This window comes from Ambystoma mexicanum, chromosome 10 (genome assembly GCF_040938575.1).
Source record: "Ambystoma mexicanum isolate Mex_15411 chromosome 10, UKY_AmexF1_1, whole genome shotgun sequence".
NCBI classification, from domain to species: Eukaryota; Metazoa; Chordata; class Amphibia; order Caudata; family Ambystomatidae; genus Ambystoma; species Ambystoma mexicanum.
The window spans coordinates 505404431-505417815 of NC_090932.1; the positions used below are offsets into that span (position 1 = coordinate 505404431).

The following is a 13385-nucleotide window of genomic DNA, read 5'->3' on the forward strand; positions in this document are numbered from 1 at the left end:
TGCTGAAGTTTTAGCACCACTCATCACGGCCATCATTACCTCTGTCACTACTGGCGTGGTCGCTTCTAGTCTTAAGGAAGCTTGGGTACTCCCACTACTAAAGAAACCAAAACTCGACCCGACCTCGACCAATAACTACCGGCCCATTAACACTGTCCCCTTCCTCCTAAAAATACTTGACAGAGCAGCCTATATCCAAATACATTATTTAGAGAAAAAACACATTCTGGGAACATGCCAATATGGTTTCGGCCCAGGGCACGGGACAGAGTCTTCACTCTTAGACTTGAAAAACCAGATGGATGAGTTCAGGGATGAAGGGAAACCTGCCCTGCTGCTCCTCTTGGACTTGTTGGCAGCATTCGGCTTAGTCGATCACCGCATCCTATGCCACCATCTCACATCCTCAGCCTAATTTTCAAAGGAAGCAGCATCCTGGACCCTCCTTCCTTGAAGGTAGAATGATGAAGATTTCTGCTGAGAAAGCTTGTGCAACCCCCACTGCCATCAACTGTGGTGTACCTCAAAGCTCTTGCGTCTCGTCTATGCTCTACAATATATTCACAAAACCCCTTTTAGATCTCCTTGACTCCCTTGGCGTAGCCTACACAAATTACACGGATGACACGCAAATTCTACTCCCCCTCTCCGGTTCTTACACCAATAACGCTGCTAGGCTAAACTCCATCTACGCCACAATACAAGCCTGGATGGAGAATCATGGTCTCTGTCTCAATGACAATAAAACTGAACTTCACATCAGTGGACCGGCCGGCGTACTAACAATAATGGACCCTCTTTACTCAGCCTTTCAGATTGATGGCTCTCCGATCCCAGTCTCTACTTTCATCAAAACTCTCGGGGTATGCTGCGCTATCCCTCACCCATCAGGCCAATGCCATAGCCTCATCAGCAGCCTACTCAACTAAAGTACTAAATGCCGCCAGACCATTCCTCTCGAGTGACAGTTGCCTGACGATTGCCCGGGCTGTAGTGGGCACCAGGCGAGACTACTGCAATGTCTTCCTTACTAAGACATCAACCCAAAGTATAAAGAAAATCCAGATAATTCAAAATAATACCCTGCATGCCGCCTTAAACATTCCTAGATCGATACACATCTCAGCTGCCTGCAGAGCAGCTCACTGGCTACCTGTCCGTGAGAGAATAGTGTTCAAGACGCTCTCTTTCACCCACAAGTGCATCACCAAATCTGCCCCCCCCATACCTGCTGAAAATAATTAACAAATGTTTCTTGGCTAGAAGCACCAGAACCCCATACACTCACAGATTGGTGCAGCCTTAGTTCAAAGACACCAAAGCCGGTGGCACCAGTTTTCCAGTCATTGCGGCCAAGCATTGGAATGTTCTCCCCCCCGAACTAAGACCAGAGGAATCCTACTGGGTCTTCCGTAAATCACTAAATACCTTGCTGTTTGTCCAACCGGCTGACCCTGCCACCTGCTATAACTGATTGTACCCTGAAGTAACCACCTTTGTACTATTTTGTAACTACTATGTATGCTGTTTTTGTTCCTTTGGCCCCCAGGCTTCGTGTAACTGGTTCTCTCTAGTGCCCAGATGCCTCAGGGCTTGTGTGCGCTATACAAATGGAAAAATAAATACATCAGGGGGTGTTTTGTCCTGGCCTCTGGACTCTGGCAACACAACACATTGTAGAAGAAGTACTGTGTAGGTTACCCTGCAGGATTCATCTATCTCTGAGCCAGGGAGCAAGCCTGGTATTGCTCCTGCCTTTTTCTTATCCCGCTTCCCCAGATGTAGAATCAATCTCTGAAGAGGTGCAGTGAAAATGTTAAACCTGACAGGACCTGACATCAGTGCTTTTGACTTCCCATATGCCATCATGCAGCACAAGGGATTCATGGTGCTTTAGGTTTCTCCTAGCACTAGCAAATGCATGTGGAATTCTCAGAGCTTTCTCTTAATCCTATGAAATATATACAAGATTGCCATTGCTTTGGCCCTCACCTCCGACAAGAAAATGTATGTGAGGTTCTTTGTGTGTTAGCCCTTGTAAACCTGCACAATGTACATGAGGTCCTCAATTAATTCTTCTTCTCCTATGCCTAAAACATGCACTTGGGGTTATCAGCCCATGTCTCTTCTACCACAGCTACAAAACTAACATGGTTTCCTTTTTGCCTAAACCTACAAAATGTATTTGGCTCTCTCAGAGCTTTGGTCTTCCCATTTGTCTACAAAATGAATTTGGGATACTCTGTCTGTTAGCCATCACCAACAACTACAAAATGGATGTGGGGTTGTTAGAGCTTCAATTAATTAATTTTCATCTTTTATAACACATTTAATACCAGAGGCCAGTTTCTAAGCTCGGGCTGAAATTTGAACCTGTGTTGCTCTGTGTTGTTTTGCTTCCAAGACAAACATGTGACCCCTGAGGTATCCTCTCAGCCCATCCTTTGGCCATCTCAACCACCTACACCACCTACAGAACACAGGTGAGTTTCTGAGTGCTTTGGGGCTTCTCACTGATTGGCCTTCTCATATCCCTACAATATATAGATAGGTTTCTGAGTTCTCCTTTGCCTAACAAAGGCTTGAGGGGTCTTCAGTGATTTGGGCTTAACCTATGCCTTGAATATGTGCATGGAGCTCTCTGTGCTTTGGCCTTCTCATAAGCCTCCTACAAAATGTATGTGGTACTGTCAGTGCTTTAAGCTTCTTCTCTGCCTAGTAAATGCATGAGGGATGCTCAGTGCTTTGGGCAATCTCCTAAGCCTACAAAATGCACATGAGTTCCTGAGATATTTTGGCCTATGTCTACAAAATATAGGTGGGGTTCTTAGTGCTTTGGCCTCCCTGTGCCTTCAATATGCATGTTAGGTTCTCTGTTCTTTGGTTTTCTGCTATGTCTGCAAACAACACTTGGAATCCTGAATGATTTGGGCATCAGCTGAGCCTAAGAAATATACATGGTGGTCTCAGGGCTTTGACCACCTCCACCGCCTACAAAAATCACATGCAGTTCTCAGTGCTTTGGCCTTCTCCTCCAATTATACATTTCATAGGAGGTTCTCAGTGCTTCAGCCTTCTCCTTTGCCTACAGAATTCATGTGAGGTTGTCAGTGCATGGGTTTGTTTTCTATGCCTATAACATCTACATGGGGTTCTCATGTCTTTGCCTTCTCCTGCGTATATAAAATGCCAATGTGGGTCTCACTGTTCAGCCATCTTCTACAACTTCATGGAGTTCTCTACACATTTGCTGTCTCCTACACCTGCCAAATAGATATGAGGTTCTCCTTGCTCTGGCGTTCACATCAGCAAAACAAAATGCTCATAGGTTTGCTTTGCTTTCAACTTTGCCTATGCTTACATAGGTTTCTCAATGAATTAGCAGTCTCATCTGCTTACCAAATGCATGTGGGGTCCTCCATGCTTTGGCCCCCTCATCCACTTAGAAAATGGATGTTGGGCTCCGAGTGCTTTTGCCGTCTCACACACCTACAAAATGTTTGTGGCGTCCTTAGTGCAATGGCCCTCTATACCACCTACACATATGTATGTGAGTGTCTCAGTGCGTTGGTCCTTTATGCCTATTAAATGCTCCTTGGGTTCTCAGTGCTTTGGTGTTCTCCTCTAACTACAAAATTCTCAAGTGGTAGACTTCTGTTATGCCTTGAACATGCACATGAGGTTTTCAGTGCTTTGTCTGTATCCAAGTCCACAAAATCTATGTGGGATTCTTAGTGCATTAGCTTTCTAGTCTGCCTAGAAAATGCACATGGAGTTCTCTGTCATTTGGGCATACCGCTAAACCCAAGAAATTTACATTATGTGCTGAGATTATTGCCCGTCTCTTTTTCCTATGACTTGCACATAAGGTTTTCACAGTATTTGCCTTCTCTTCTACCTACAAAATCAACGTGGGTTTCTGATTGCTCTGGCCTTTACCTCAGCCGACAAACTGCATGTGGAGTTTTCAGTGCTTTCACTTACTCCTCTGCTACACAATTCATGTTGGTTCTCAGTCTTTTAGCCTCCTACTTTGAAAAATGCATGTGGAGGGTCTCACTGCTTCGGCCTTCCAATACGGTTACAAAATTCATGTAAGGTTCTCAGTGCTTTGCCCTCCTCCTTCTCTGTCTACAAAATGCATGTGCGGTGGCCTGTGCTTTGGCCTCATCCACCTACAAAATGCACGTGGGGCTCTCAGTTCTGTGGCTGTCTCCAACCCTAATCCAAGTGAGGTTCTTAGTGCTTTGGTGTGGGGTTAGGAAGTCACCTTTAAGCAATCCTTTAAAAAAAAAATGAACACTTTATTGAGTTTTCAAGGAACAAGGTCTCAGTTTACAAGAAGATTTTGAGTAGATTTTGAGAAATTTATGCGTAGTTTGGGCACTCTGTGATGCTCATTTGATGAACCTGACCTTACAGAAATGCACCTGGGTACCTCCGTACTTTGACCATTTCTTCTACCTAGAAAATGTTCATGCAGTTCTCAGTGCCTTGGGCCTTCCCTCAAGCCAACAAAATGCATGTGGGGTTCTCATCTCTTTGGCCTTCTCGCAATGTTACAAAATGTAGATAGAATTGTCATTGATTTGACTTTACCTATGCCTACAAAATGGCTGTGGGGTTGTCAGTGGTTTAGTCTTCACCTTTACCTATGAATTTCACATACGCTTTTCAGTGCTTCAGCCTTCCTGTCTGGGTGCAAAAATCATGTGGGATTCTCAACGCTTTAGCCTTCTCTACTGCCAACAAAATGCCTGTGAGTTCTCAGTGTTTCTACCTTCTCCTCTGTCTACAAAATGCTCATGGGTTCTTGTATTTTGGCTCTCTCCTCTACCTACAAAATGTCTGTGGGGGTCCTAATATTTGGGTTTCTTCTCAGCATACGAAATTCATATTGAGTTTTCAAGAAACAATCGTCTCAGTTTACAAGAAGATGTGAGCAAAACGTTGGCAAAAATTACAACAATAGACAGTCCAGGGTCCGATTTGCTACTACCTCGACCCGAGAATACTAATTAGTCAATATATCTTAACAGTTCCCTTTGTAAGTCCTCCCTCCACTCCCTCCCTCTCCCACTCACCTTACTGTGAAAGATGGACAATGTATGAGGGTTATCTTCTTGGATTGTTTCTAAACTCACTGCAGGGGTTTTAAGGTTTTCTATAGTGATCTATAGAAGGTCAGAGACTGTATAACCATTCCATATCAATGTGGGTATGAGTTCCTGCAAGCAAAGCGGTCGTGCTCTCCGTCTCATAGATTTTGTGAGTGTTTCTTGCCCACTCTATTTGTGTAGGAAGGTGACCCCTCTTTCCAATGAATTATAAAGCACACTCTCACTGCCAGGAATACATTTCTCACCATGTTGGTTAAACAAACATATCCATCTTCTGAGTCTTCTAGACTAGATCATTCCAAAAACGGGGTCAATGATCTTTCTATCATGTCAATGCTCTTCACCCATGCTAAAACCTCTTTCCAGTACAGTTGGACGAGGGGACAGTACCACCAGATTTGCCAGTAGGTGCCTGTTTTACTTCAGCCCCACCAGAGGACTCAGACCTGGGTACATTTTGGAGAGCTTATGTAGGGTTTGTTGCCACCTCAACAGGTGTTTACAGTTGTGCATTTGTTATTTAACTGCTATGGTAGTGTACCAGAAGACTTTCAAAATTGCCAGCTACAATTCTCCCTGTCTTGTAAGTCCAGTTCCATTGTTTTTTGTATGAGGGAATACCCAAATGTCCCTTAGAGAGTAATGCAGCATACATTTTGGAGAGGAGACCCCTTGATCCAGTGTGCGTGTTTAGAATCTGCTCAAACATTGTTCGCAGGCGTTTCAGTTTCTCCTCCCATAAGTGATCTCTAAAAGTGCCCTTAAATTGCAAGTATAGCATGGAGGGCAGTGGTCCAAACTGTACGACTTTGTGTAACTCGATTTATACCTTGGAATTTTCTCTCCTTTCGAACCTGCCCAGCTTTGGTCAGTCCCGCTTTGTAAGTTAGCTGAAATCTCAGAGGGTCGATCATTTTGTCCCTAATTTGGGGGAGCATATACAGCTAAGAGGGGATGGCTACATAGTCACTCCCTCCATCTCTTTTGTTTTCCTCCATAGATACAATAGTACTGCCAACACCGGGTGTGTCTTTGTACTGGCCGGTAATTGGCTGTAGGGCACCCACAGTCGTTCACCCTATGTGACAGATGAGAATAAGTCATTTTCCCGTCCTATCCATTTTTTCTCATTGTTCTCTCTTATGTGATCTACTAGGATTCTAAACTGTGCAGCTCTGAACTATTCTCTAAGGTCTGGGAACCCTACCCTTCCCCTATCGTTGGGAAGGATCAATGTTTTATATGCTGTTCGTGGTCTTTCCCTAGACCATAGGAATGTGAGCAGCGTTTCTTTTATTTCCACGAAGAAGGTTACTGAAATCTCTATTGGGAAGGCTTGAAACAGGAACAATAGTCTCAGCAATACATTCATTTTAATCGCTGTGAGGCGGGCTGCCCAATGATAACGTATTACCAGACCATTTCTGCAGGTGATTTTTTGATCTGCCTCCAGAGTGTCGAATAATTACCCTCATATAGCTCTACAAGCTTCCTTGTGATGATCATGCCCAGATTCTTCATACCATCTGGTGGTATTCTGAACACTTGATTTTGTAGGAATTGGTCTATTTCTGGGGTAGGATGCGTCAAAGGCAGGACTACCGGCCTATTTAGGTTTATTTTAAAACCTGATAGAAATCCCATATTCCTCTATGGTCTTGACTAAAATTGGGAGCGAGTTCTCCGGGCGTGATATATATGCCAAAATATCATCTGAAAATAGAACCGGTTTGTAATCCCTATCATTTCTCACTAAGCCCAGTGTTTTACTTTCAATGCGTATTACTGCCTTGAGTGGTTCTAGAGCTAGGGCAAACATTTAAGGGAATAGGGGGCATCCCTGCAGTGCACCTCTACTTGGATGAACCTACTCCTAGAATACACTGTTAACTATCACTTTTGCTTTTGTCTTTCTGTAGAGTGTCATAGCTCCCGCTAGCCAACTGAAGGTCATGCCCGCCTTTACAAGACCACCAATTAATGTCATTCGACACCATCAACGGCCTTTTCTGCATCTAGTGAGATCAGGAGTGGATCCTGGTCTGTTTCATTGACCTCAGCAATACTTTGGAGAGTTTTCCGAATATTGTCGGCCCCTAATAAATCCGACTTGATCATGGTGTATTAGCTTAGGCAGAACAGCACTCAATCGCTCTGCTAGGATGCTTGTGTATATTTTGGCATCCACATTTATCAAAAAGCAGGTTTTCTAACCTACTGAGTTTCTAGGCCACAGGTGGTTGGTCTTTTCATAATAACATATTCACTGCTGCAGGGAGGCTTTAACTGCAATCATCTTTATTGTTGCAGTCAACAAGTGCTTCATGTAAGGGAGTAGTTGTGTTTGATGTCTTGATTAAAAGGCAGACTTTAAAAACACACTCATCTATCTTTTCTTTTTTTTTCTTTTTTTATTCACATTGCAACAAGAACATTCCAAAAATATATCCCAAAAATATAACAAATAACTTCAAGTACACCCTCCTCCCCCAACCCCACCACTCCTTTTCCTCTACCTAGTAACCGCAGAAGATCCAGACTCAATATAGTGTTAGGAATCTACCCCAAATGTCTTTAAACAGTTTTGACCTTTTCTGATTCCTATAGAGTACCCTCTCCGGTTGTATACGAATTGTTCGTATTACAACTGTTCGAATGACAATTGACCATTTCACAATTGATCGAATTGTGAAGGTCAATTGTAACATATATGCAGTGGGAAACCCCCCGCAACCCCCCACCCAACCCAAACCTGCCCAAAACCCCATATATGTGTATATATATATATATATATATATATATATATATATATATATATATATATATATATATATATATATATATATATATATATATATATATATATATATACGGTCAATTGTGAAAAGGTCAATTGTGACCCTTTAAATTTGGTCTAAACGAACCATTTGGGTAATACCCCCTCTCCATCAAGGACATCCTGTGCAATTCTTCAATCCAAGCATCTACCACTGGACGAGTTGTAGATTTCCAGCCCCTGAGGATGAACTTCTTGGCCACTTGGGCAGATTGGAACACCCATCTCATTTGTGGCCTGGAAAGATCCACCAACCGTGCATCTTCCCCCAGGATCATGGTCTCAAAATCAAAATCCAAAGACATCCGCAAAACACAGTTTAAAATCACAAATAAATCATTCCAAAAGAACCCCATCTATCTTTTCTTGGTTTCTTCTGGCCCTTGTCTTCGGATTCTACTCATGCCATTCACCTCCCTAATCTCTTCCCCCGGGTTCAGTTTGCTCTCTAACTATTGATAGTGTGCCAGCAGGTAGTAATTAGCCACATGGAAATTTATGAGTAGTTTGGGCACTCTGTGATGCTCATGTGATGAACCTGACTGATGTATCTGAGTCAGGAAAGACATGGAGCAGGAACCAGGCTGAATCAGGTAAGTGTAAAAGGAAACAGGCTTTATTCTTCTTGGTTACATAGCATAGTCAATGAAAGGTAGGAGAGTAAGTAATAAGCCTCTGCCCTGGTTCCCAGTCTATCTCCAAGTGCCAACCGACACTCTCTTGAACCCCCATGCCTCCAACACTATCAGCTCCACTTTAACATTCTATGAGGCCCTTTCATACACAAGCACTAGCTACAATCATACCAGGATACCACACATCCCCCTCCTTACAACAAACTACAAGAAACAGAATACCCTCACCATCATGTCAGGATCTCAATCAAAACAAACAACAACACCTTCTACCCCGGCCTGCCACACCGAGGTCTCAGTGCTGCCACCACCGAGCGCATACCTTGCCACATGGACAATAAAAACTAAATTACCATCATAAACCCTCCTAACCTACCACCTTTTGCCAGAACTGCCACTCCTGGCCTCAAGTCTGCCACACCTGAGCACAAACCATGTCGCAACGAGACCAACATACCTTCCAAAATATAGTGTAGACCAACAAGCGTACACAATTGGCCTAACAAAAATCCTAACATGCCAACAACAACAAAACCAACAGTATCCAAAAAAAACACGCCTCAACACCTTATCCCTTCTCCCCTAAAGAAAACATAGAAAAGGATGAAAATTAAAGCAAGAAGACTAACTAGACAAAGACCACATAAACCACAAAACGCAACCATACAAAGGAAGAAAAATGGTGGGTAAACCCAAACACAGTAAAAACCATGCAAAATAACAGTAACACAACCGTTACAAAGATGGAATAAACTGTATGCATAGGATGAAAAAAATGCTGGAATTCTTATTAAAGCGCAACAAAAATATGTCATGCTAAATTCCACAGCTCCCAGTAAAATGTAATAAACTTTGATGTTAAAAATTTTAAACAATTCAAATTTGTCAGTGCGTGGTTAAACTGGTCCTCCACCGACCACAACTACAACCCAAAAGAATTTAACCACGTCCAAAAATCGAACTCCTTGAACCATGCGAACACCAGCAACTTTACTCCGGGTGTAATGGAGTAAACCTCTCTGTTCCAGTCTTCCTTCAGCTTCACAGTTCCTCAAAGAGAACGTCATCACGCTCTCCAACGTCGCGAGGAGAACTGTCCCTGTAACAGCACCTGTCAGCTGAACTCCTTGAACCATGCGAACACCAGCAGCTTTACTCCGGGAGTAATGCAGTAAACCTCTCCGTTCCAGTCTTCCTTCAGCTTCACAGTTCCTCAAAGAGAACGTCATCATGCTCTCCAATGCAGCGAGGACCTTTCCTCTAAAGCGGCCTCCACTCAAAAACACGCAAATACAGATCTCCGAGCATGGGGAGCCAACGCCACTGGCTGGAACGCAGGGGGGGCTTGCATGGGCGCGCGCCACCCACAGCCCCCTGAGACCCACCGAAAATGCCCCAAATATAAATATATATATATATATATTTTTTTTCAGTGCCTTAAACTGCATTGTCGTCTTAAACGGACTACAGGTCCCACGAGGCTCTTCACATCAGGAGCTCAACAACGCTCGTATCTTGAGCAAAACGCCAAACTGCTCACAAGTGGCAAACCTTCTTCTGCCACCATCTTCTGTCAAATTGTAGTGCCAAACGCAGATCTCCTGCCCCCTGAATGGGCTTAGGGCTTCTTCCTGCCCCCTGAATGGGCTCAGGGCTTCTTCCATCTCCTGATGCCAAAACAAAATGCAGGTCTCCTGTCCCCTGTATGGGCTAGGGCTTCTCCACCAGCTACTTCACCAGTTTACCATGGCAGCGCTTTTCACCACTGGTAGCCTGGCATCAGGCTTCTTCATCTGCATCTCTCCTTCACACTCCTACCAACTCCAGGGTTCTTTTAGCTTAATCCTCGTCGCCAAATGATGTATCTGAGTCAGGAAAGACATGGAGCAGGAACCAGGCTGACTCAGGTAAGTGTAAAAGGAAACAGGCTTTATTCTTCTTGGTTACATAACATAGTCAATGAAAGGTAGGAGAGTAAGTAATAAGCCTCTGCCCTGGTTCCCAGTCTATCTCCAAGTGCCAACCGACACTCGCTGGAACCCCCATGCCTCCAACACTCTCAGCTCAACTTTAACAATCTATGAGGCCCTTTCATACACAAGCACTAGCTACAATCATACCAGGATACCACACTGATCTGACAGAAATGCACCTGGGTACCTCCGTACTTTGGCCATTTCTTCTACCTAGAAAATGTTCATGCAGTTCTCAGTGCCTTGGGCCTTCCCTCAAGCCAACAAAATGCATGTGGGGTTCTCATCCCTTTGGCCTTCTCGCAATGCTACAAAATGTAGATAGAGTTGTCATTGATTTGCCTTTACCCATGCCTACAAAATGGCTGTGGGGTTGTCAGTGGTTTAGTCTTCACCTTTTACCTATGAATTTCACAAAAGTTTCTCAGTGCTTCGGCCTTCTCTCCGGGTGCAAAAATCATGTGGGATTCTCAACGCTTTGGCCTTCTCATCTGCCAACAAAATGCCTGTGAGTTCTCAGTGCATCTGCCTTCTCCTCTGTCTACAAAATGCACATGGGGTTTTTGTATTTGGCTCTCTCCTCTACCTACAAAATGCCTGTGGGGTTCCTAATATTTGGGTTTCTTCTCAGCATACAAAATGCATGTGGGTTCTGAATGCTTTGTCCCCGTTCCCTGCCTTCAAAAGCAGTGTTCTCAATGCTTTGACCTCTCCTCCCTTTACAGAATGCATGTGTAGTCCTCAACGGTTTGACCTTCTCATAGCCCCACATAATACCCACAGCTTTCTCAGTGATTTGGCCTTCTCCTGCCCCTACTGACTACCGTACTTAAATTCCTCACTTGTGTTTATTGAGCAAGCATTGTTAACAACTCAACGGTAAAATGGAGATGAGATGCGATTGTTTACCGCATACTTTAAACAGGACATTTATGTAATTCATCTAATTTCATGTATGAATTCAATATTGCCTCTCACAATTAAAACAGAAATTGGAAATCAGTTTTACAGGCAAAGTGAGAAGAGCTCCTTTGTTCCACTCATAACAAAATTGATTTACAGGGATATAAGTATCATAGATCTCACTCTGACTATCCTCAGATTTTCATGAAATTCATTTAGACGTTACAATGCATTTCAGGTAGTGTAATAAAAAATCTTACGAATCATCAATACAGACTCAAAGAGATAAAGTCACATTTCCTACCTGACGTTTTTATTGTTGCTTTAAACTTCTTGGGATCATTTGATTTAAAAGCTGCAGTCTTGCGTTTGGGTGGTATTGGGCAAGCCATTGGAGGGCCTAAGAAGTATAGTTTAATGAATGAAAAGGAAAATGAGGTGTACATTATTTAACTGTTATCCATGCTGAACCATATTACTATCTGTTCTCCGGCAGCGTTTCATTCTACAGACAGAATGTTTGATTGTATGAGGTCAGCATGCATATGAGATCCAGTACTGTGTTCTGATTGGCTGAGTTCATTTTAATGCCTTTTGATTCAATACATTCAATACAATAGGCCCTCCTGTAACCATGATCAATAGTAGTGGTGGCGGGGAGGGCTTAAGGATTGTATATGGAAATGTTGGCTAGTCTGCTAGTGTAAAATAAGATCTTGAGTCTGGACAGAACAAGCTGGAGTCTTCTATATGAAGATGGTCCCTTAATTTTAAGACAGGGTTGTTCTGCTTATTCTTAGTATCATAGGATCAATTAACATGCAAGCAGGAAGAGGTAACACATCCACAAGTCATCCTGACACCAGCCCAACTGACGTCCGAGAAAGTCACATTCAAAGTCACGAGACGATATTCCATCACTAAAACCTAACTCAGGCAAACATCCAACATTACAAAGGCATGCAGCCACCAAGTATGCAAGAGTATGTTTTAACACATCAACCTTTCTCACAGATACACATAATGGAACAGAACAGGCGACATCACTGCAGCCCCTATGAAGGAGTCATATTAAGGTCACACACACACACAATCTTTACATCCTCCCATACAAACAAGGGAAAGAAACAGTGTGCATGCACCCAGGATATAAAGTGACACTGGTACAGAGACAACCACAACATGGAGGTAAATCCATCCCAAACTTGCAACATTCATCCACACACACACATAAGCAAGAAGTGAAATGTATATACATTGAAAAATATGCTGAACAGAGGTCCAACACTCTTAGCCTTCAAACACCTTCCCCGCTGGTAGATGAAGGCATATACCAACAGAAATAGGCACATCACCCAAAACCGCACAGACAAGAAATAGCATCCTCGTGACCTACAACTGAACAGAAAACAAAGAAAAATAGATGGAACAGAAGTGACACCGACAACACAGATATTACAGGGAAACATGCACTGTAACATCCATTACTTCAATGAAACACTCACAAAGAGGCTGGAAACAGTCAACACCACAAACTCAAATGGAGGACACACTGACGCATGCATATGCCTCCGGCACATCACAACCACTAACAGAATACTGTCATAGGTGGCTCAAACGATACACCCAGGAATCGATCAAGGGATTTTATTCAATGTTTTAGCGCGGTTCTAGGGCCGTCCCTCTCTCTTTCTCTCTCTCTCTCTCTCTTTCTCTCTCTCTCTCTCTCTCTCTCTCTCTCTCTCTCTCTCTCTCTCTCTCTCTCTTCTTGATGTAACAATTCCCCAGGTTAAGTATATAGAAAATATTCCCCACTACGGTCTAATCTCTAGATAATTGATCATGATGACCTAAAGGCAGTTGCCTTCTCTATCTAACCCCCTCAAGGACGTTATAGACTCTCCATACACTATCCCCT

The 13385-nt window shown here is 43.4% G+C and overlaps 1 protein-coding gene across 1 annotated transcript in view; it reads right to left on the reverse strand.

Annotated features, from left to right (window-relative positions):
* The window catches only part of LOC138493192 (kyphoscoliosis peptidase-like), a 540186-nt gene extending 528210 nt beyond the window's left edge, over positions 1-11976 (reverse strand). Inside the window, exon 1 of the mRNA XM_069620355.1 lies at positions 11772-11976. Within this exon, the coding sequence (XP_069476456.1) occupies positions 11772-11913 (142 nt within the window). The 5' untranslated portion in view covers positions 11914-11976. The remainder of the gene's footprint in view (positions 1-11771) is intronic.
* Between the last annotated feature and the right edge of the window lie 1409 nt (positions 11977-13385).